At 34.9% G+C, this 21,728-nt stretch overlaps 1 protein-coding gene across 4 annotated transcripts in view; it reads right to left on the bottom strand.

The window, feature by feature from the left end:
• Positions 1–563: 563 nt before the first annotated feature.
• The window catches only part of PIK3C2G (phosphatidylinositol-4-phosphate 3-kinase catalytic subunit type 2 gamma), a 469,433-nt gene continuing 448,268 nt past the window's right edge, over positions 564–21,728 (bottom strand). For 3 of the 4 annotated variants that reach the window (XM_027767815.1, XM_006167334.3, XM_027767814.1), the window contains one exon: positions 564–1,021. In XM_027767815.1, the coding sequence (XP_027623616.1) occupies positions 836–1,021 (186 nt within the window). In that variant the 3' untranslated portion in view covers positions 564–835. The remainder of the gene's footprint in view (positions 1,022–21,728) is intronic. The other variant, XM_027767816.1, reaches the window with a different exon arrangement.

The raw sequence follows: 21,728 nt of genomic DNA on the forward strand, positions 1-21,728 counted from the left end.
TTTTCTCTTTTCTTTTCTTCTTTTTCTTTCTTTATCTCCAGAGGGCTTAAGCCAGAAGGGAGAGGGAAAGAAAGCATCTCCCAAAGGGACATAGTCATGCTGCAATTCCCTGTCTTTCATTTCTCTATCCAATCCCACTGGGATTTTGGGCATGCATGCACATTCACCTGGTATGTTTTTCAAGCCAGAAGGGGTGGGATTTGAACCATGGTCAGCCATATGGGATCAGGCTCCTTTAATTACTAGCCTATGGGGCTATCTTCTTCATTTTTTTTTTTTTTTGACTTCTGAGTCAAAGCAAGGGATGAGACAGTCTTAAAAAGAGAGAGAGCAAATAATCTGGTGAGCAAGGGACAGAGGAGATGGGAAAGAGGGAACCAAGAGAATAAATGTAGGAGTTTGTCTCAGAAACGATTTACTGTGTATTCAAACTGCACATTATCAATGAAGCAAAGAGCTATTTATAACATAAATTAACCTTTATTTATATTTTGTATTTGATTAGTTTTTAAATTTGTCAAAAGGGATTTTATGAGATGTATTATTACAGGCCAGATAGATTATGATAAATTTATGAGGAAAATCAGGTGAAGGAGGTTAGAAGAAGTAAGATGAAGTCAGGGACAATGTTAGTTTGCAAAACGAGTTTGGGGCTCTTGCTGGAGGTTAGTCACGATTTGAAAATTGATACATGAGAGTGTTCAAAGCAGTATCTGCATTTTCCCGTTCCCATAGCATCTAGAACAGTGATCAGTATGCCATGACTATTTGGGGAACTATCTTTCCTTTATGGAATAATGCTGCCAATTGTTACAAATTCTCCATATTTGGCTGTTTAGCTGAAAAATGGAAAGAAAAATACAAAATGACTGGACAAAAGATGAATCATACTTACAATTTCATTGTAAGTGGGGTCGGTACATTTTGGAACAGATTTTGTTTTCCTCCTACGGACTTCACTGGGATATGGTAAAAGATAAAATTCAACATGTGCACTGGGCACAGAGCCATCCGGGAGATGCTGCAAAGGAAAATGGTCATAAATATTAATGTGTGTTGCTGTCAAAGAAAACAAATACACAGCTACTAAATATCCAGACCAAAGGCGAGATCAGGATTTATTACAGCCACTCTGTTTATCAGAAAATAGAGAAAAAAAATCAAGAGAAATGGGTTATTGCTCCAAAATAATCCCAGAGTACAGCTTAAAAGAGTAAAATTGTGCATCTTAAATGAAGTGTCATGCCACAAAACTACATTGAAGAAGTCCATGGCATATAATTTACTTTGTTATATTTCATTATATCAATATTATATTTTTTAACAGTAAAAACTACATTTGTGTTTTTGACTGACATGGTCGAGAGAGGACTATTTGCTACAATCAGGGACAGAAACTAAGTGCCTCAGGATACTGTGCACCACTTGAAAATAAAAAATTCAAGCTTAACCCACAAATAGATATAGCATTTAATGACATCGCATTTTAAAGCAGAATTAACTTAGGCTATCAGTTAGACATACAATCTTAATATAGGCAAGAATATAAGATATTAAAATGTTTACGATAATTTTACTGTCTAAATGACTCTAAAATATTTTGGGTACTTCTTATTTTCTAAAGCTTTTTTTTTTTTTTTTTTTTTTTTTTTTTTTTGGGGGAGCGGGAAGAGGGGGGGCGTTTGATAATCATCCATGTTTTGGAATCTGATGTCTTTATGTGGGAAGAGAGAGATGACATTATGAAGTGTCTTTTAGAAAATCAATATCTAAATGTTTTTTTTTTTTTTTTTTTTTTTTTTTTCCTTTGGGAGCGAGAGAAGAGGCAGGGGTCCCAACAGGGTTTTGCCATGTTGAGATCCTTCCCCTAGACTCCCTGCCAGCTATACCACAGGTGAGTCTGTATGTATGTCTGGCATGTTTAGGTCAATCTGGAATCCAAACGTCAGCTCTCCCAGATAACTGTTATTATCCAGCAGTGCCCTATCCTTTTAAAGCTGTGTTCTATGGAGCTCTAAGTTGCTGAAGGAGCTGACTGAACAACAAAACCAAATGGATGGATCTGTGAACCCCCAGACACCAGTTTCTCCCAACTTTCATCCCTCCCTAGACCACCCATTCTGGTTTAAGAACATCTTTCCTTCAAATTGATTATGGATATTTTAATTTCTTAATATATTATTTGATGGATGAATCCATTGTTTCAAAGATTAAGAAACATCCATACCTGAAAGAAATGGATTCTGATCTTGACCAGATAGAGAGCAAATGGTACTAAAACCTCCACTATCTAGTTTGATAAAATGAGAAATATTTGTATACTTCATATGTAAAGAGGATAACTTAAAGTTGAACTTGAGGAAGTATGTGCTTATTTTGTTTACTATATGTTAATACTATTAAATCAGTAATTTTCAGCAAATATATTTTAATGCTCTGAAGCATAGTGATATTCACATGTAATTACCCAGTGCCACTTGTAATTTTATCTTTTCTTAGTACTGATAAAAGCATACTAGGTGACTGACAAGTGGAGTGGTGGTTAAGGTTCCTGGATTCCTACATGGCTGACTCTAATTCAAGTCTCAGACCTGGTGGGTTGCTTTCTCACTTTCCCTCTCTCTTCTTCTCTAGTCAAATTAAATAATAATAATAATAAACAACAAAGTTAAATAGAATAATTTTTAAAAGCATATTGGAAAGCAAGAAAATATACATTATTATATAACTAACATTTAATCAGTTATCATTTTACATGATAAAAGTGATATTATTAGAAAATTGTTACTGGAATAGACACTCTGAATAGAGTTGACTTCCTACACAATATTATTCCAGTACTACCATCTATGGACTCATGGAAAGCCTTTACTATATTAGTATTAGACACAGCATTGCTTCTGATCAATGAACTCACTTTACAACAAAAGAAACATAACAATGGGCCCATGATCATGAAATTCACGGTCTTACCATATCTCCCACCATTGTGGTGCAGTTGACTTCTGAAGAATGGCCTTTGGAGACTTAGTTATTGTGCCAGCTAATTGCACTTCCTTCGTCTTTTGAAGGAATGTTTGTAGCGATGTTCCTCCCATAGCCAGGATTCATGAGTCCCAGAATAAAAGTGTTGAAAGGGGAATGGCATCACTGACTGTCATGCCCAGTAACCCACTAATAAACTCGTGTTTCCTATTTCCACACCTTATCCTTTGCTTAGTCTTCATTCCAGAAAGAGGAATGCTTCTACCAGGAAACACAATAGTTATTCTATTGAACTGAAGCTTAAGACTGATGCCCAGCCACTTTGGGCTCCTTAGGCATCTGAATCAACAGGCAAGTAAGGAAGTTACAGTGCTGGCTGGGGTGATTGATTCAGACTACTAAGGGGAAAATTGGACTGTCACTCCACCATGGAGGTAAGGAAGAATATGGCTGGAGCATAGGTGTCTCAGTATTATTATGCCATGTGATTAAGGCCAATGGGAAGCTGGAAGGACCCTGTACAGGAAGGATTTCTAGTGGTTCAGACACTTTGGAAATGAAGGCTTAGGTTACTGCGTCACATGAAGAACCATAACTAGCAGAGGTACAAGTTGAAGACAAATGGAATACGGAACAGAAGTATGTAGTTATAAATGCCAACTATGACCACATGATCAGTTACAGAAAGTGTAATGGCTATGTCGCTGGACTCCCACGTAGTCAGCCGCGGTTCGCATCCCAGACCCGGTGGATTAAAACTCACGCCGGGTGCATGTGCATGCGTGCCCAAGATCCCGAGAGGAGAATGGAGGAGAAGGGATTGCGGCGTGGCCATCCCCCCTGGGGGGTGATTTCTCGCTTTCTGTCTCTCTGTCTCTCTCTGTCTGTCTGGTGAGCGCATGCGCCCTATAGAGAAAACCTCTCAAAAAAAAACAAAAACAAACAAAAAAAAACCCAAAAAACCACTAAGATTTTATTCCTAAGATTTCATTTAAGTAGTTTCTCTTATCTATTGCAATGTTTCATATTGAAATACCAAGCAATAAAGGGCCTATTGCAGGGTAAAGTGAGCGTATCTTGGTTCCTGCTTGTAGGGCTTGTGCTTACAGTTCACCTTAAACGACTTGGTCTGCTTGTTACATCTTGTGTCTCAATGCTCCATTTTGGAAACTTTGACCTTACCTTTTAGATTTTATTAAGCCATTACATGCTTATTACCCTCCATTTCCCCTTCTTATCCTCAACTGGAAACAGGCAGTATTTGTACATCCTTATTTGTACTCAGTCTCATAATGAATCCTCAGTCACCATCCTCTTCAGTTTCACCTGGAGACTTGATCTCTACTTGTTGTGCTCCCCTATGACATTCCTTATCACATCTCTGAATTTCTGTCCCTTAACTCCTTGAAAATCTCCTGGCCAAATAGCACAGCAGGTTTATTTGAATCTCCTTCTAGGAGCTATGATGACATGACCATTTCTTGGTGTCTCATAGATGGGGGACTGTGAGGTAAAGCTATATCTTTGTACTACATGCTTTGTGCCCTCTCTAATTCCAGTGCAATGTCTCTGTATATTACCGCTCTTTTGTGGAATATAAAAAGAAACAAAAAGAAATAGGCATGCTCCTTTGTTCTGGTGGTATTGACTAAGGCATTCACAACTTAATTGAAGAGGTGGTTATGAAGTCCCCTGGGTGGAGGCAGGGGGCTTCATCCACATTAGCACCAACAATTCCTGATGGGGGAACTAAAATGTCACATAAATATGTGCTACTAGTTTTTCAAATATACAATAGGTACTCAGATGAACATGATTCTAATATTTTCAAAGCATTGCTATGTTTATAGTAGCTTTAAAAATTATTTCATATTTCTTAAATTTACCATATACTTGAAGGTTAATGAGACTTGAGGGTTGTGGTGTTTTTGAAGTTTAAAAGGGGATCTCACTAGTTGAAAAGATTCTAAATAAAACCTTCAGATATTCTTAGAACTCATTAGTAGAGAGATTTCTTTTTAAACTGAAAAGCAAAATATAGTGGATTCTTACCTTGATTATTATGTTAGGTTGCAAAACTTAAAATGTATGCTTGCATATTAGTACTGATTTGTTCATAAAGTTGACTTAATAAATGTACTGTTTTAGGTATACAAAGAATGAAATATATACATTTTTTTGCCTTTCTTTTTTTCCCCAAATTACATACAGCATTTCAAATGATTTTCAATGCTACTACTGTTCTCATAGCCAAAAATGGAAAGTTTTCCCTTTTTTTAGAGGTTTTTGCCTTAGGACACATGTGCTTGCTGGAGAGAGAGATGGGAACCAGCAGTTAGCATAATGGCTATGTTGCTGGACTTCCACGTAGTCGACTGTGGTTTGCGTCCCGGACCTGGTAGCTTAAAACTCACACCGGGCGTGTGTGCGTGCGTGCCCAGGATCCCGAGAGGAGAATGGAGGAGAAGGGATTGTAGCGTGACCATCCCCCCTGGGGGGGTGATTTCTCGCTTTCTGTCTCTCCGTCTCTCTCTGTCTGTCTGGCGAGTGCATGTGCCCTATAGCGAAAAACCTCTCAAAAAAGAGAAAGAGAGAGAGAGAGATACAGTGACAGAAAGAGGGAAAGTGAGAAATCACTCCCCAGAGGAGATGGCCATGCTGCAATCCTGTCTCCCCCTTTCTCCTCCTGGGATCTTGGGCAAGCATGCACATGCATCTGGCTTGACCCTCAAGCCACCGGGTCCAGCATTTGAACCACAGTCGGCCATGTGGGAGTCCAGTGACACAACTGCTACACTATCTGGTGGACCGAAAATGAAAGTATTTTGAAATCATGATTAATTTGTTAGAGCTGAGTTGAAAAAAAAGTAAGCAGTAGTATGTTGGTTCAAAAACAAAGCACAGTTTAAACAGTCTATAAAGTAAATAAAACTATCTAACATTGTAGGGTATGCCCACAGACCCTCAGTATTTTCATATGGAGTATAAAGAAGATATTTTTCATACATAGTAATAATAATAATAGCTACCAAATAAAGTATTTATTATATTTTAAGCACTCTCTTAAACTAATCCTCAAGTCAATATTATTGTCCCATATTTAGTTATTAAAGCTTTTATTTTAATTAATTAATTAATCAATTAATTAATTAATATTGTATAAAAGCTATGCTCTTAACCATTAGTCCATGACTCTCTTCAAAGAAAGGCAAGAAATTAAGAGCATTTCTAGACTAGGTTTTATCAGGAATGTGATGAAGATACAGACATAGTTTAAAAATATCAGATACTTTGGAAACTTCTGTATATTAATCTAAAGCTTAATTGTATTTAATAGGTTCATTAAATATGGTTCATTATCAATAGGTTCATTATCTTTTCAATGAATAATTTATGAGAATTTTCTATCTTTTTTTAACTTAAATGTTTCCAATCACAAGATAATATAAGCTTTAGTAGAAATCAACTGATGATGATTAAAATACGCTAAGACTATCAAAACCTGAGGTCTATGCTAGAAACAAGCAACATAATAAAACATTTTCTCGTCTATGTGCCTGCCAAGTTGCAATTATTATGCTGAGACTAGCCATCACAAAAAGGGTCTTTTTACAAATGACAATGCACAAAGTAATATTTTATGATTTTTATTGTTGTTGTATGCTTCAGTTAAATGGTGGAATAATCTTTCTAACCTGTGTGGGTTGGTTAAAAAGGAGCGGGATAATTTCAGAAGTTCATAAATTAAATTTATTTCATACAAATTTAAGCCTTTCATAAGACTCTTATCATTAATAGATAATTTCTAATAATTATTTTAAAAATTCAATTAAAAAAATCTTACTACCATATGTCTAGCACTTTGTATGGTCTGTGACAGAACACAGAAAAGAGCTCAAAATAGATTCTGCCTTCAAAGAAATAAATTCATTGGTACGGTCCTTTTGTTACACATATATTTTAAAATACTTAACTTTCTATTTAATGTAATTAGCAGCTAGATAGCAGTCACAGTCTAACAGACAATTCTTCTCATTCAGCACACGTGAGTAGAATAACTTCTAAAATTTTAGAATTGCAATTAGAGCTCCAGAATTTCACTATCATGTTTTGTGAAATTTAGCAAGTTTTTCCATTTCTTTATAGCATGTAAGAATTAAGGTTTTAAACCTCATTTATTAAAAAAACATATACTCAAAAGCAAATATTTATGAGTCATTCATGAAGTATGATAATTAACACCCCCCCCCTTTTTTTCAGTTGTACTGAACTTCTCTAAATGATTCCAAATCTCCTGACCCTCAGCTTCTATCTCCAGGTGCTGAAAAAATTGTACAAATAATAGAAAAGATTATGCTTTGTTAATGATTATTGAATTATTATTATTATTATTTTATAGGTTTTTACTATAGGGTGCATGTGCTCGCCAGAAAGATAGAGAGAGACAGAGATAGAAAGTGATAAATCACACCCCCCCCAGGGGAGATGGCCACGCTGCAATCCCTTCTCCTCCATTCTCCTCTAGGGATCTTGGGCATGCACACACACGCACCCAACGTGAGTTTAAGCCACCGGGTCCGGGACTCGAACCATGGTCGGCCACATGGGAGTTCAGCGACATAGCCATTATGCTAACTGCTGGTCCCTTGAAGAATTATTCAGAACAGATAAAATGCTTGTAGATTAGATTCATATGCTGGTATATTTGCTTGTATAGAAATAAGATGGATTGAAAAATGCAGAAACTCGTAATCAAGAGGAAAAATATGAGAGTTTTCTACCATATACCCTAGCTACTTACATTTATTCTACCGCAGGAATAGTTTCATATAGGTATATAATGTATAGGATCAATAACCTGAGTGGTATGGCAAATATGCTCAATTAGATCATCAGAATTGAGGTTGGCATGATGAAATGTATCTAACCAGGTTAAAAATAATAGACTGAATGCCATGTTCTTCTTTTGGGTACAAAGAGCTCACTCTGTATATCCAGGATATGAAAAGATTGGCTTAGCAACAGCACTTAGGAAAAATTTAGGAGGTATAGATAACTATAGGTTCAATACATTTGTGTGCCATGTTGCTAGCTACACCCTATAGAATGGTTATTTATCTATCTAGCTATCAGTCATTTATCTATCTGGATTATATATGTACATGACACAGATATGTATATGCACATCATATATATGAAACATGTAAAGTATCAAATAGGTTAAAAAATTAAAGTATAGAAAAGATATACCAAGTAAACCTTAATCAACATGAAGCTTGACTATCTATATGAATATCAGACAATGTACATTTGAGGGCAGAAAGTACTGCCAGGAATAAAGAAGTTCATTTAATAATGATAAATGAGTCAATTAATCAAGAGGACACAACAATTTTAGATTTTCATGCAAATTATGCAAATTCATAATTATATTTGAAGATTTTAACACCCTTCTTTTAATAATTCATAGAATTAGTACAAGAAAATCAGTAAGGCTATAGAAGATTTGGACATCATAATTAACCAATATGATCTAATTATTAATATTCATAGGATATGCCACTCTCTAATAGAAGAACACTTTTTTTTTAAGAGAGATTTTTTGCTATAGGACACGGGTGCTCATTGGAGACAGAGAGTCAGAGAGAGAAAAAGTTAGAAATCACTCCCCATGGATGATGGCCATACTGCAATCCCTCCTCCTCCATTCTCCTCTTGGTATTTTGGGCATGCATGCTCACGTGCCCAACATGTTTCAAGCTGTGGTTAAGTCTAGCGTCTTAACCACTATACCACCTGCTGATTCCAGAACACATATTTTTAATTGTATTTGGAAAATTTACCAAGATGGATCCTATTATAGGTCATGAAAGAAGTCTCAATACATTTAAAAAGATTAAAGTTGTATAAAGTATGTTGTCTAACAATAATGGAATTAACTTGCATCGTAATAACACATATCTCTGGAAAATTTCTAAATATTTCAAAATAAATTTGCATACTTTTAAATAGCCCATGGACAGAAAAGGAATGAGAAGATAAATGAGAATTATAAACTGAAGAAAAATAAAAATACAACTTGTGAAAATTTGTGTGATGCAACTAAAGCAATATTCAGAGAAAAAATTCTAACACTAATTATTATATTAGAAGAGATGAAACATCACAAGTCATTGGCCTTAAGATTCTTCCATCTTAAGAAACTAGGCAAAAAGATTAAAATCTTTAGCTTTGTCTGTGTATGCATGTGTGTGCGTGTGTATGTGTGTGTGTGTGGAGAGTCTTCTTTTTGTTTTCATTATTATGTGTTTAGTTTTACTTTGCGATAAGGGTATTTTCTCTGGTTATAGAATTCTATAAGTTAAGAATTCTTTCATTCAACAGTTCAATGATGGTTCATTGTCTTCTAGCTTTTATTTTTCCAGTATGGTTTCTAACCTATATTATATTATAGTTTCCTTGCATGACATCAATCATTTTTCTCTAGCTGTTTCAAGGTGTTTTTCACTGTCATTAGTTTTTGATGGTTTGATTATAGTGTGTAAAGACATGATTTTCTTTTTGATATTCATCAATATCATTGAATTTGTAAATTTGTGTGTTTTACAAAATTTTGGAAGTTTTTAGCCATTGTTTCTTCAAATATTTTTCTGCCTCGATTTCTTTCTTCTGGTAGTCTAAAGACATAAATATTAGATACTTGGATATTTTCTCACAGATCCCAGAGATCCTGTTCTTTTTTGTTTTGATCTCTTTTCTCTGTGTTCTTTAGCTTGGATCATTTCTATTGATTTATATTTAAGTTTATTGACTCTTTCTTTTGTTGTCTCCATTCTTCTTTGAAGTGTAACCAGCAAGTTATTTCTTATTTTAGATATTTTACTTTTTAGTCCTTAAATTTACACTTATCTTGTTTAATAGTTTTTATTTTTTGCTAATAATTTAAAGTAGATTTTTCTCTTACTTTACAGAGCATAGTTATAATAAGACTTGAAAGTCTTGTCTGATAGTTCCAAAATCTAGATAATCTCACAGTTGCCAACGGTCTTTAAAATTGGTGACCGTTCAAATTTTACTAGTTATTGTATGTGTAATTCTTCCTTGTAGCATGTACATTATTAACATTATATTGTGTAGACTCTGTGTTCTGTTTAATATTCTGGAGAAAGTTTATTTTTTAAGAGATATTTTTGCTATAGGGCATGTGTGCTTGCTGGAGAGACAGAGAGATAGAAAGTGAAAAATCACCCTCTGGGGGATGGACAAGCCACAGACCCCTCTCCTCCATTCTCTTCTGGGATTTTGGGCACACACACCTGGTATGAGTTTTAAGCCTCTGGGTCTGGGGACTTGAACCATGGTTGACTATATGGGAGTCCAGAGACATAACCATTACACTATTTGCTGGTTCCCCCACAAGTTATGTTTTATTCTCAGAACATTCATAATGGATTAGTGTAGTCAACAAGTCAGAGGTTCCACCTTGCATTATCATCTTACCATCTTTATTCTCTTCCCTATAGCTAGGTAATGATTAGGTTTTAGAGGGTGTGTCAGATAAAATGTGTCCACCAGATTTGGTGGAAATTTCTCCACTCCCCAAGGGATTGTAAGAAAATCCTCATGTTTCAAGGTAGGTATACATTTTCTCTTAAGAAATGTTTACATGGATGAGTAACTGAGATACTATCACTATATGTAGAATACTTCCTCAGGTAACATAAATCTTACCTTGTGGACATTTGTTCTTGATGAGCAAGGTACACATTTGAAATCTTTCTGGGCAGTGTCTGACATGAGCAGGTGTAGCCTAATAGTACATTAATAAAATGCTAATAATAAAATCTAAAGTAGGGCCAGCAGGTGGCATGGAAGTTCAGGAAGATCACACATGGCTAAATGTGTGGTTCGAATTCCAGACTGGTGACTTGAAAGGCACACTTGGCATGTGTGTGTGCGTACCCAAAATCCCAAGAGGAGAGTGGAGAAGAGACTGAAGTGTGACCCCTCCTGTTGCAGGGCGGGCGGGCGGGGGGAGGAGGCAAGGACTTTTTACTTTTCTTCTTTCTCTCCTCTGTCTCTCTTCAGTGAGTGCATCCACCCTGTAGCAAAACTTAAATTTTTTTTCTATTTACTTCTTCTTCTTCTGAAAGAGAAAGAGAGAGAAAGAAAAAAGAGGGTGCATCTCTAACAGTGTCTTCACACCACAATTCACCTCGCCCCAGCCTCAGCTATCCTGGATCACAGACATGCACGCACGCCAGTATGTACTGGGAGGCCTCAGACCTAAACTCTGAACCTTCACATGAGAGTCCAACAGTGCAGAGTGTTGTGTTACTGCTGTCTGGCTCCATAAGCTCATCATATCGAAGGTTTTAGATCTCAGCTCTTATTTTGGGGATCTTAGATAAAAATTTAAATTAGCCAAATGTCAGTTTGCTATTCTGTAAATATGGGTACAAAATTTTCTTTTTGTGAAAAATGCTTAAAAGTGTGATAGTTCTTGACACACACTGTATAAGTAAAATAGCTTTTCATGGTATTCATGGAAAACAAGTAAATCAAAGAGAAAAATATGGAAAAGTCAGAGTGTCGATAGTTCATGTGTAAGTCAAGCAGCAGGAAGGGAGGTATCGCTTGTTTTCAGGGTTCCAAGAGTTGAATGGTAAGTGATACTAGGTTCAAGGTAGTCTCTCTGAATGTATACTTAAGAAATGTTTACAGGGATGAATAACTGGGATATTATTACTATATGTAGAATACTTCCTCAGGTAACATACATCTCACCTAGTGGAAAACAGAATGGAGAAAGCAGAAGAAAGAAGATTCTGGTGCTCAGTAGGCTACAAAGATGGCATTAGAGGAGTTGAATTTATATGTAAAATGAAGATCCATGCATGCCAGATGGGAGTTGTAACAGACACTGCATGATTCCCAGCATTTAGATTTTAATTTATGCTGTTAAAAAAGAGTACTTTAAAATAATGGGTTAAAAGGAACTTTTAAAAAGTCCTGGGACCTAATTATCTATCCCATTAAACTTTTTTTTGCATAATCAAAATATAGCCCTAAGTAAAATGTGTTTTAAAAAAACAATTATAGAAAATTGAAACTTTCAGTTTCTTGTCATTCTCTAAAAGTTTTTTTTACTTGTTTTCACTCTCAATATTTTTCTAATGTTTCTTTTCTTTTAGCTTTTTAATTTTTTTTAGGTCACAATATAGAATTGAGAGATATTTGGAGAAAGGATAGAGATTAAGGCACAAGATCATTGGCAAAGGAGAAAGATTAAAAGCAATTTAAGTCATATGGAGACCCATGTATTGAAGGCTACATCATTGGGGAATAAAGAGAGCATCCAGAGTTTTTGAACATTTAGAAAAATAGTCCTCAACAAAAATCCACTTTATTTTTAAGTGAGATAGATATAAAGATCAAATAGCTGGCACTTGACTATCCTCAGTTTAGTATTGATTAGAGTTCAATGGAATTCAGAGAAAAGTTACAGATGTATGAATATAGCTTAAATTAAATTGTTCTGCATTGTTCATATCTTTTATACCTACATAAATGGTAATTTATTTGGTAACTGTGTATTAAGGGCATAGTTTTGTGCTGAATACTATAGAGTATACAAAATATATTCTTCACAGTTTTTTAGACTCTGTAAATTTTCAATACAATTGAAACTACAGTATAAATTAAGATAAAATTTCAAGAGCTGAGCTAAGACAATGAATACTACATGGGTGATGTGCATAGTTGTATAATAAGTTCCCACAGGAGTGACAGATCACCAGGGTGAGAATGACCTAGAAGTTTCAAGGAGGATAAGAGGTTTGAACTGAGAATGGAAGGTTGTGTGGATATAGAATTTAAATAGATGTTTGAAATAGTCAGTTTGAATTGTGAATTGAGATTGAATTCTGAGGAAATGGCATTGAATGTGCAGGGCTGTCCAAGTGAGCACATGTGAGGGTGAATGTATGCATGTGTGTAATTTGGTATGTGAGTGTCTGTCTGTCTGTCTGCAGAGGACCTTGGCTGGGAAATTCATGCTTTCCAGGAAGGAGAGCTGCTGTGGTCACTGTTGCTGCTACCAGCCCTGTGGCACAATTCTTCTAGCTGTGCAGTTATAGAGACTTTGACAGATTTTAAAAACCCACTTCAGGAAGAAGCCACTGGGAGGGGCTACCACTTAGTACTTAGTCTTGCTGCTACCACCTGCTGTGCTGGGCCAAGCCACATAGCCCTGGTGACAGAGCTAGATCTGGAAAATAAGATATTCTTCAGGGAGGCAGCAGTTAACCTACACCCGCAGCTTGGGATGTACTGGCTACAGAGACTGAAGGACTCATGATGCAGAAATCCAAGGCTGAGATTCACTAGAGGGAGTGATGTGAATACCCAGCCATCATTCTGTTTGAGTGGAAGTATTGAGATGGTAAGCTAGTCTATTCCCAAAGACTGTAACATCTCGTTGGGAATAGAGGCTAATGAATATCTCAAGAGTGAAGTGGGATTGATAAAGCAAATGAAAAAAGACGATAGGAACCCCTGGAACACATAATTTATACTCAGGAGTGTAAAGAGGAGTCAACCACTAGAAGTTGGTGAGGTTTTAGAGCAGCTTAATTCCTCATATTCTTCCTGAAAAACAAACTCTTTATAAAAAGCTGAACCCTAGCCAAAAGGTGCAGTTGACCTCTGGCCCCCTCTGGATTATTTTGTCAGAGGCATACTTGGGACCTAGTGCTGTCCTTTCTCCCAACTAGCATTAGAGAATCTACCCTCAAAATTAGGAAGAAGTGGGTACTCTTCAAGATGCCTAAAAATCAATACAAAGATGTAAGAAACATGAAAAGACAAGGAAATATCTCTCCTCCTAAAGTCACAACAACTCCTCGCCAACAATGGATAAAATACAGAAAATCACAGAAATATTGGAGAAGGAATTTAGACTATTCATTATAACAAAATTCAACAAGATGCAAGAAAAAACAGATAGCTGCAGAAGTTTAGAAAACCATTCCATGAAATGAAGGAGGTGCTCTATGGAGAGAGAGACAGAACAATAAAAAGAATCGAACAGAACTTACGGAGATGAGAAATACAATAAAGGAAATTAAAAATCTCTCTTATAAGGAACAACAACAGATTAAAGCATGTAGAAGTAAAAGTCTCTGACTTAGAAGACAAAATCTCCGATTTAGTCTAAGACGGAACCTCAATTTAGTAAAAAAACAAAACAAAACAAAAACCCAAAAAGATAACTATTAAAAAGAAGGCAATAATGAGAAAGTTTACACATGATTTGGCAGCTGAATAGCCACATAATGTATATTCCAGAAGACAAAGAGATGAGTAAAGGCATAGAAAAAAATCTTTCATGAAATAATATATGAAAACGTCTCAAATTTAAAGAGACATACAGACATCTAGATCCAGGAAATACAAAAAAACACCAAACAAATTTAACATTAGAAGATCCTCTTCAAGGCAATTACTAGCCAAATTAACAAAACTTAAAGATGAAGACCATATTCTAAAAATGGCAAGAAGAAAACATCAAGTTACTTACAAAGGATATTCCATTGGACTAACCTCAGATCTCTCAACAGAAAAAAACTGCAGAGAAGGAAGGAAGAAGAAAATAGATTTAGACCTCTGAAAGAAAAAAAATTCAACCAAGAGTATGATATCTAGCAAGATATTTCCCATCACCAAATGGGAAAGAGATTAAAACTATTCCTAGATAAACAAAAATTGAAAGACCTCACCAATGTTAGACTAGCTTTTCAAGAAATACTTATGGGACTACTACATCAGGAAAGAAAAAGGAGGATAAATAGTAATATAGAACATAAAAAATAAGAAAATGAGTAACAAAATGGAAGGGATAAGTTTGTACACATCATTAATAACATTAAGTGTTAATGAACTAAATTATCCAATTAAAAGCCATGGATTACCTGAATGATTTTTTTTTTTAAAGGAGTCTTCTATATGCTTCTTACAATAAGCACAACTTACTGATAAAATATGTACATAGATTGAAAGTCAAGGGCTAGAAAAAGTCATTTTGTGAAAAGAGAGACAAAAAACCCCAAAAAACCCACTAGAGTCTCAAACTGATAACTGGCAAACAGACTTTAAGATAAAAACTGTGAATTAAACAAAGGAACTCTTTAATACTAAAGGTCTTAATTTATCAAGAAGACATAACAGCTATAAATACTTCTATATTCAACTTTGGAACACTTCTAGATATATAGAAAGAGACAAATTGCAACACAGTAATTATCAGAGATTTCAACAATCTGCACTTGCCACTGGACAGATTGTCTAGACAAAAATATATATATAAAAAAACATAGAAACTAAATTATACCGTAAACCAAATGAACTTGATGGACATTTATGGAATATTTCACCCAATAACTACAAAAATACACATTTTTTTAGCTCCACATGAAAAATATTTGAAAACCATAAGCAGAATACAAACTTTTACAAAGTTAAAAATATAGAAACTATATCTAGTATATTTTCTAATCACAATGTAATTAATCTTGAAATCAGTAAAAGAAAGAGCCTTTGAAAATACACATAAACATGGGACCACCAGTTAGCGTAATGGCTATGTCACTGGACTCTCATGTAGTTGACCTTGGTTCAATTCCTGGACCTGGCAGCTTAAACTCATGCCGGGCACATGTGTATGTGTGCCCAAGATCCCAAGAAGAGAATGGAGGAGAAGGGATTGCGATGTGGCCATCCCCACCTGGAGGGTGATTTCTCGCTTTCTGTCTCTCTGTCTCTGTCTTTCTGGCGAGCGCATGTGCCAAAAAAGAAAGAAAGAAAAAGAAAGAAAAAACATAGTAACTAAACAATTTACTCCTGAATGTCTTCAAAACTACTGAATAAATTAAGATCAACATTTTAAAATTAATCGAAACACATGATAACAAACACAACTCTTTATAATCAATGGGAAATAGCAAAATAAGTCCTAAACAGATGATTATAATAATAAGAGCTCACAAGAAAAAAACAGTAAGATGGCAAATATGGCAAATAAATAACCTAATTATGTATCTCAGGAAACTGAAATGGCCACCAAAAAAAAAAAATCTTAAGAATACTAGAAGAAAATGAATAATAAAGATTAGAGCAGAAATAAGTGAAATTAAGAAAGAAAGAACAATACAAAAATTTCACAAAGCAGAAAGTGGGCACATTGAGAGTATAAATGAAAATGACAAACTAGTAGCTAGACTAATACAAAAAAAAATAAAGGAATCAGATGAGTAAAATCAATAGTGAAACAGGCAATATTATAACAGATATCACAGAAATATAAAAGATATTAAGAAAATACTATGAGGGACCAGCAGATAAAGTAGTGGTTACATCACTGGACTCACACATGGCTGACCATGGTTTGAGTCCTGCACCCAGTGACTTGAAAATCACACCTGGAACATATGCATATGTACCCAAAATCCCAGAAGGAAAATGGAGGAGAAAGGATTATGGTGTGGCCATCCTCCCTGGGGGATAATTTCTCACTTTACTTCCCACTGTTTGTTTCTCTGTTGAACATAAACACCCTAAGGCTAAAACCTCTTTTAAAAAAGAGAATACTATAAAAACTACTTTATGCCAATAAAGTATAAAACAGGTGAAATGGACAAATTTATGGACACAAAATATTCCTAGACTAAATCAGGAAGAAATAGAAAGCCTACATAGGCAATTATAAGTAGTGAGATTATATTGGTAATAAGTAGTATCCAAACAAGAAAAATCTCAGGTCTTTATGAATTCGCTTCTCAATTCTACAGTACTTTTAGAAAAGAATTAATTCCAATTCTCCTCAAACTATTTCAAAAGATCCAAATGGAAGGAACCCTCCTGCAGTCATTCTATGAAGCCTCCATCATCTTGATACCAAAAGTAGACAAGTACATAACAAAAAAGAAAACTACAGAACAATGTCCCTGATATATATAGAAGCAAAAATCCTCAAAAATAAATAAATAAATAAAATACTAGTCAATCAAATCTAACACAACATTAAAAAGATCATATACAATGATCAAGTAGGCTTTACTAGGGATACAAGGATGGTTCAACACATATACACACACAAAATGTAATGTATTACATTAACAGAAGGCAATATAAAAATCATATGATCATATCAGTTGATGCAGGAAAAGCATTTGATGAAAATACATCCTTTCATGTTTAAGACTCTCAAAATAATAGGTGTAGATGGGACATTTCTCAACACAACTAAAGCTATATGTGACAAAACCATAGCTAAGATATACTGACTAATAGCTAAAAGCTTTTCCACTAAAAACCAGAACAAGACAAGGCATTATTCAACTACTTTTCAACATAGTATTGGATATCTTAGTCAATGCAATCAGACAAGTAAGTAAAATAACAGGCATTCAAATAGGAAAATAAGGAGGTAAATAATCTATTTGTATGGCAAAATGATTAAATAAATAGAAAACCCAAAAGAATCCACAAAAACTCCTACAAGTGATAAATGAATTCAGTTGCAGAAAAACAAAAATCAATACATGGAATTCTACAGCAATTTTACATACCAACAATAAGGCATTATATACTATACTGAGGTAGAATTGAAGAAAATATTTTTATTTATTACAGCCACAAAAAAGTAAGAGCCATCCTAACCAAATATGTGAAAAACTTCTACAAGAAAAACTATGAAAAACTGTATAAAGGAATTGAATATGATAAACACACACAAAAGAAAGACATTTCTTGTTCTTAAATTGGAATATTCAATATAAATAAAATAAATATCAGTTCTACCAAAACTTATTACTCAAGTTCATTTACAAAACCAGTGAGATTCTGATCAACTACTAGTGGTATTCTTCATAGAAATGGAAAGCAATCATAAAATTTGTCTAGGACCATCAGAACAGAATGTAAAATATAGAAATAATCTCCAAACATACAGCCAATTGTTTTTGTTTTGTTTTGCTTTTTAAGTTTTTGCCACAGAGTATATGTTTTCACCAGAGACACAGAAGTAGACATGAGAAGGAAAGTGAGAAGTCATCCTCCATGAGGGATAGCCATGCTATAATCCCTTGTCTTCATTCTCCTCTTGGGATTTTAGCACACACACACACACACACACACACACACACACACATGTGCCTAACATGAAATTCAAACTGTTGGGTCTGGAACTTGAATCATGGTTGGTCACGCAGGAGTTCAGTACCTTAACCACCATGCAAGCTGCTGGCCCCAGCCAATTGGTTTTTGTCAAAAGGCAAAAGACAACTGAAAGGAAATAAAGTCTTTCAGACAAATGATGCTAAGAGAATTGGATATTTATATGCAGAAAAATGATAGTGGACCCTATCTCTCAATTAACAAGAATCATCCCAAAGTGGATCAAGGATCTAAATTTAAAGCCTCTAACTATAAAATTAACATTGGGAAACACTTGAAGACATTGGAGTAGGCAAATATTTCTTAAACAAGACCCCTATAATGCAGGCAATAATTCTAAAAATAGACAAGTGGGATTACACCAAGCTATTAAGCTTATGTACAACAAAAGAAAAAAGTAATTTGAAAGAAGAGATAACCTGAAGAATGGGAGAATGTATTTTTAATCTATGCCTCAGTTAAGAAATTGATAATCAGAAAATATAGGTAGGGAATCCAAGCAGTTCAACCACAGAAAAACTAATAATCCAATTTAAAAAATGGGCAACTGTCCTGAACAATGAACTCTCGAAAGACTTAGAAATGGTCAAAAAGCATACGAAAAAAAATGCTCAAAGAACTCTCAAAAGAAGACTTAGAAATGGTCAAAAAGCACATAAAAAAAAGTTCAACAGCTCTTAGAAGGAAAATGTGAATAAAAACCACAGTTAGATATTACTTAACCCTAGTCAGAATGGCTATGATTAAAACAAATAATAAATTTAAAAGCCCATGAACAAAGAATAACAGGTGTTGGTGGAAAAAGGAAACCCTTCTGTACTACTAATGGGAATGTAATTTAGTACAGCTACTGTGGAAAACAAGATGAAATTTCCTTAAAGATTTACAAATAGAACTACCATATGACCCAGTAATCCTGTTCCTTGGTGTTTATCCAAAGGACAAGAAAACTCTGTCAGAAAGATATTTGTATACCTATATTATTGCAACATTATTCACAATTGTTAAGGCATAAAATCAACTTAAGTGTCTAATAACTGATGACTGGAGTAAAAAACTGTGGCACATTTACACAATGGAATATTATTCAACCATAAAGACAGTAAGATTCTGTCATTTGATACAGAGTGGATGAATGTAGACAATCAAATACTAAGTGAAATAATCCAGAGTATGAGAGAAAAAATGTTCCCACTCATTCTAAATCATATGACAGAAATTGAAAGGCTCAAAGACCTAATATTATAATAGGGTAAGTGTAAATACCAGAAACTGAATGGGAAGTGGATGGCCAGTAGAAGGTGGGTGGGAAGAGCTCAACAAGAAAGCAATTAATGGACATAAGAATGTAAGGTTCTTTGTGGAAAACAAAGTATCATACTTGATTTGATTATCATAAACTACATGCTAGCTTTGAAAAAACAAATTGTATGCCATAAAGATGTATGATAATTAAATGTAAATAAGAAAAGAAAAAGAAAAAAAGGGAAATTAAAAAAAAAGAATGAGTGATTATGTATTTGTTCAACAATAAGTGAACCCTTTAGATAAAACAGGGTTTCTTTTTTTTTTTTTTTTTTTTTTTGCTATAGGTTTTTGTTATAGGGCGCCTATGCTCTCCAGAAAGACAGAGAAGTTTTTTTTTTTTTTTTTTTTTTTTTTTTTTGCTATAGGTTTTTGCTATAGGGCGTCTATGCTCTCCAGAAAGACAGAGAGAGACAGAGACAGGGGGGATGGCCACGCTGCAATACCTTCTCCTCCATTCTCCTCTCAGGATCTTGGGCACGCACGCACACGCGCCCAGCGTGAGTTAAAGCCACCGAGTCCAGGACTCGCAGTCGACTACGTGGGAGTCCAACGACATAGCCATCACGCTAACTGCTGGTCCAAACAGGGTTTGTATTTGGGTTGACATGAAACGTGAGTGATAACTAGACGGTGTTATACTTTAGGTGCCAGGCTAATTACTTTGAAATGTATAGTGACTTTACTAAAATTTTTATTGATACAGAGATTTAGGATGTTTTGTGTAGGAGGGATTAGAGGAAGAAGAAAGCAAGGAAAGAAATATCATAGCAGTCAATTAAAACAACTCATATATGAGTTAATACAGTATATTGAATAGGATTTTGAGACTAATAAAAGTAAAGGGCAAGTGAAAGGACTTGTTGGTGAGGATATAAATGATTATGTGTGTTGAATATAGAAAATAAATCATAAAGAAGCTTTATCAGGGGTTACTTGGGCTTAGTGCAACAACTTACACACATAAGTAATTCAGAATGAGATCTAGTTTTAATAGAGAGTAGAGGTACCACATTTCTGAAGCATTGAGTTTAAAAACATGTCAGATATAAATGTCCATCAAACATTTGAAGATACGTACAAGGAGTTCTGACAAAGATTAAAAGTGGAGATATAAATTTAGGAGTAATTCATAGTATCTTTGAAATTTTAGACTGGATGGAATGTTTTAGGAAATTAATTTCAAGAGTTAAAGACCTGAATAATAGAAAATCTTCACATTTAAGGGCTGAAGGTGAAGCCAACATTTATAAAGCCTAATACATTTCCTATTTTAAATTTATAGGAGCTGCAGAATTCTCAGAAAGAGTGCTGTCGAAGAGACTTATAGGACATACAACAAAAATTTATTGAGACCAATGGAACAGACAGTTCAAGAAAGAAGGGCTGGTTAAAAGTGATGGCTGTTGGGACCAGCAGTTAGCATAACGGCTATGTTGCTGGACTCTCACGTAGTTGACCACGGTTTGCGTCCTGGACCTGGTGGCTTAAAACTCACGCTGGGCATGTGTGCGTGCATGCCCAAGATCCCAAGAGGAGAATGGAGGAGAAGGGATTGCGGCGTGACCATCCCCCCTGGGTGGTGATTTCTTGCTTTCTACCTCTCCAAAAAAAAAAAAGTAATGGCTGTTAGAAAAAAGATCAGTAACAATAGGGTTATAGAATAATTTATGATATATTTCATTAAGAAATAATTGATAATCTTTGATGGTCAATGTTTCCTTGGTTAAAAACAAAACAAAACAAAAACAAGAAAAACATGAGCTACAATAGACTATCTAGACCTGGGCTGGGTACTTTACACTATCCAGTGCTTTGTGCTTTATTCTGTGAAATGAGAGGTCAATGTCATTATTGGCCAACTCTTGAAAAACAATTTTTAAAATTAAATTATTATGTTTAAGTTTGGTATAGGGCACATGAGAGAGAGAGAGAGAGAGAAAGCCACCATCAAGTCCCAGGTATGGGACTTGAACTGTGGAAGTCCAGCACATTAACTGCCAGGTCACCTGCTGGCCCAAAAACAATTTTTTTTTTAAAATTTCTGGAATATATGTCAAATGCAATCAATGGTATGATTGTTATTAGAAAATGATCTTTTATTAAAAATTTGTCATTTATTTAGATTTAGTCACATATAGGATGGAACGACAATAAAGTTTCTTTAAGAATGTAGATTTAAAAGAATTAAAATACATTGGACA

The sequence above is a fragment of the Tupaia chinensis genome, unplaced genomic scaffold (assembly GCF_000334495.1).
Source record: "Tupaia chinensis unplaced genomic scaffold, TupChi_1.0 Scaffold144702_1, whole genome shotgun sequence".
NCBI classification, from domain to species: domain Eukaryota; kingdom Metazoa; phylum Chordata; class Mammalia; order Scandentia; family Tupaiidae; genus Tupaia; species Tupaia belangeri.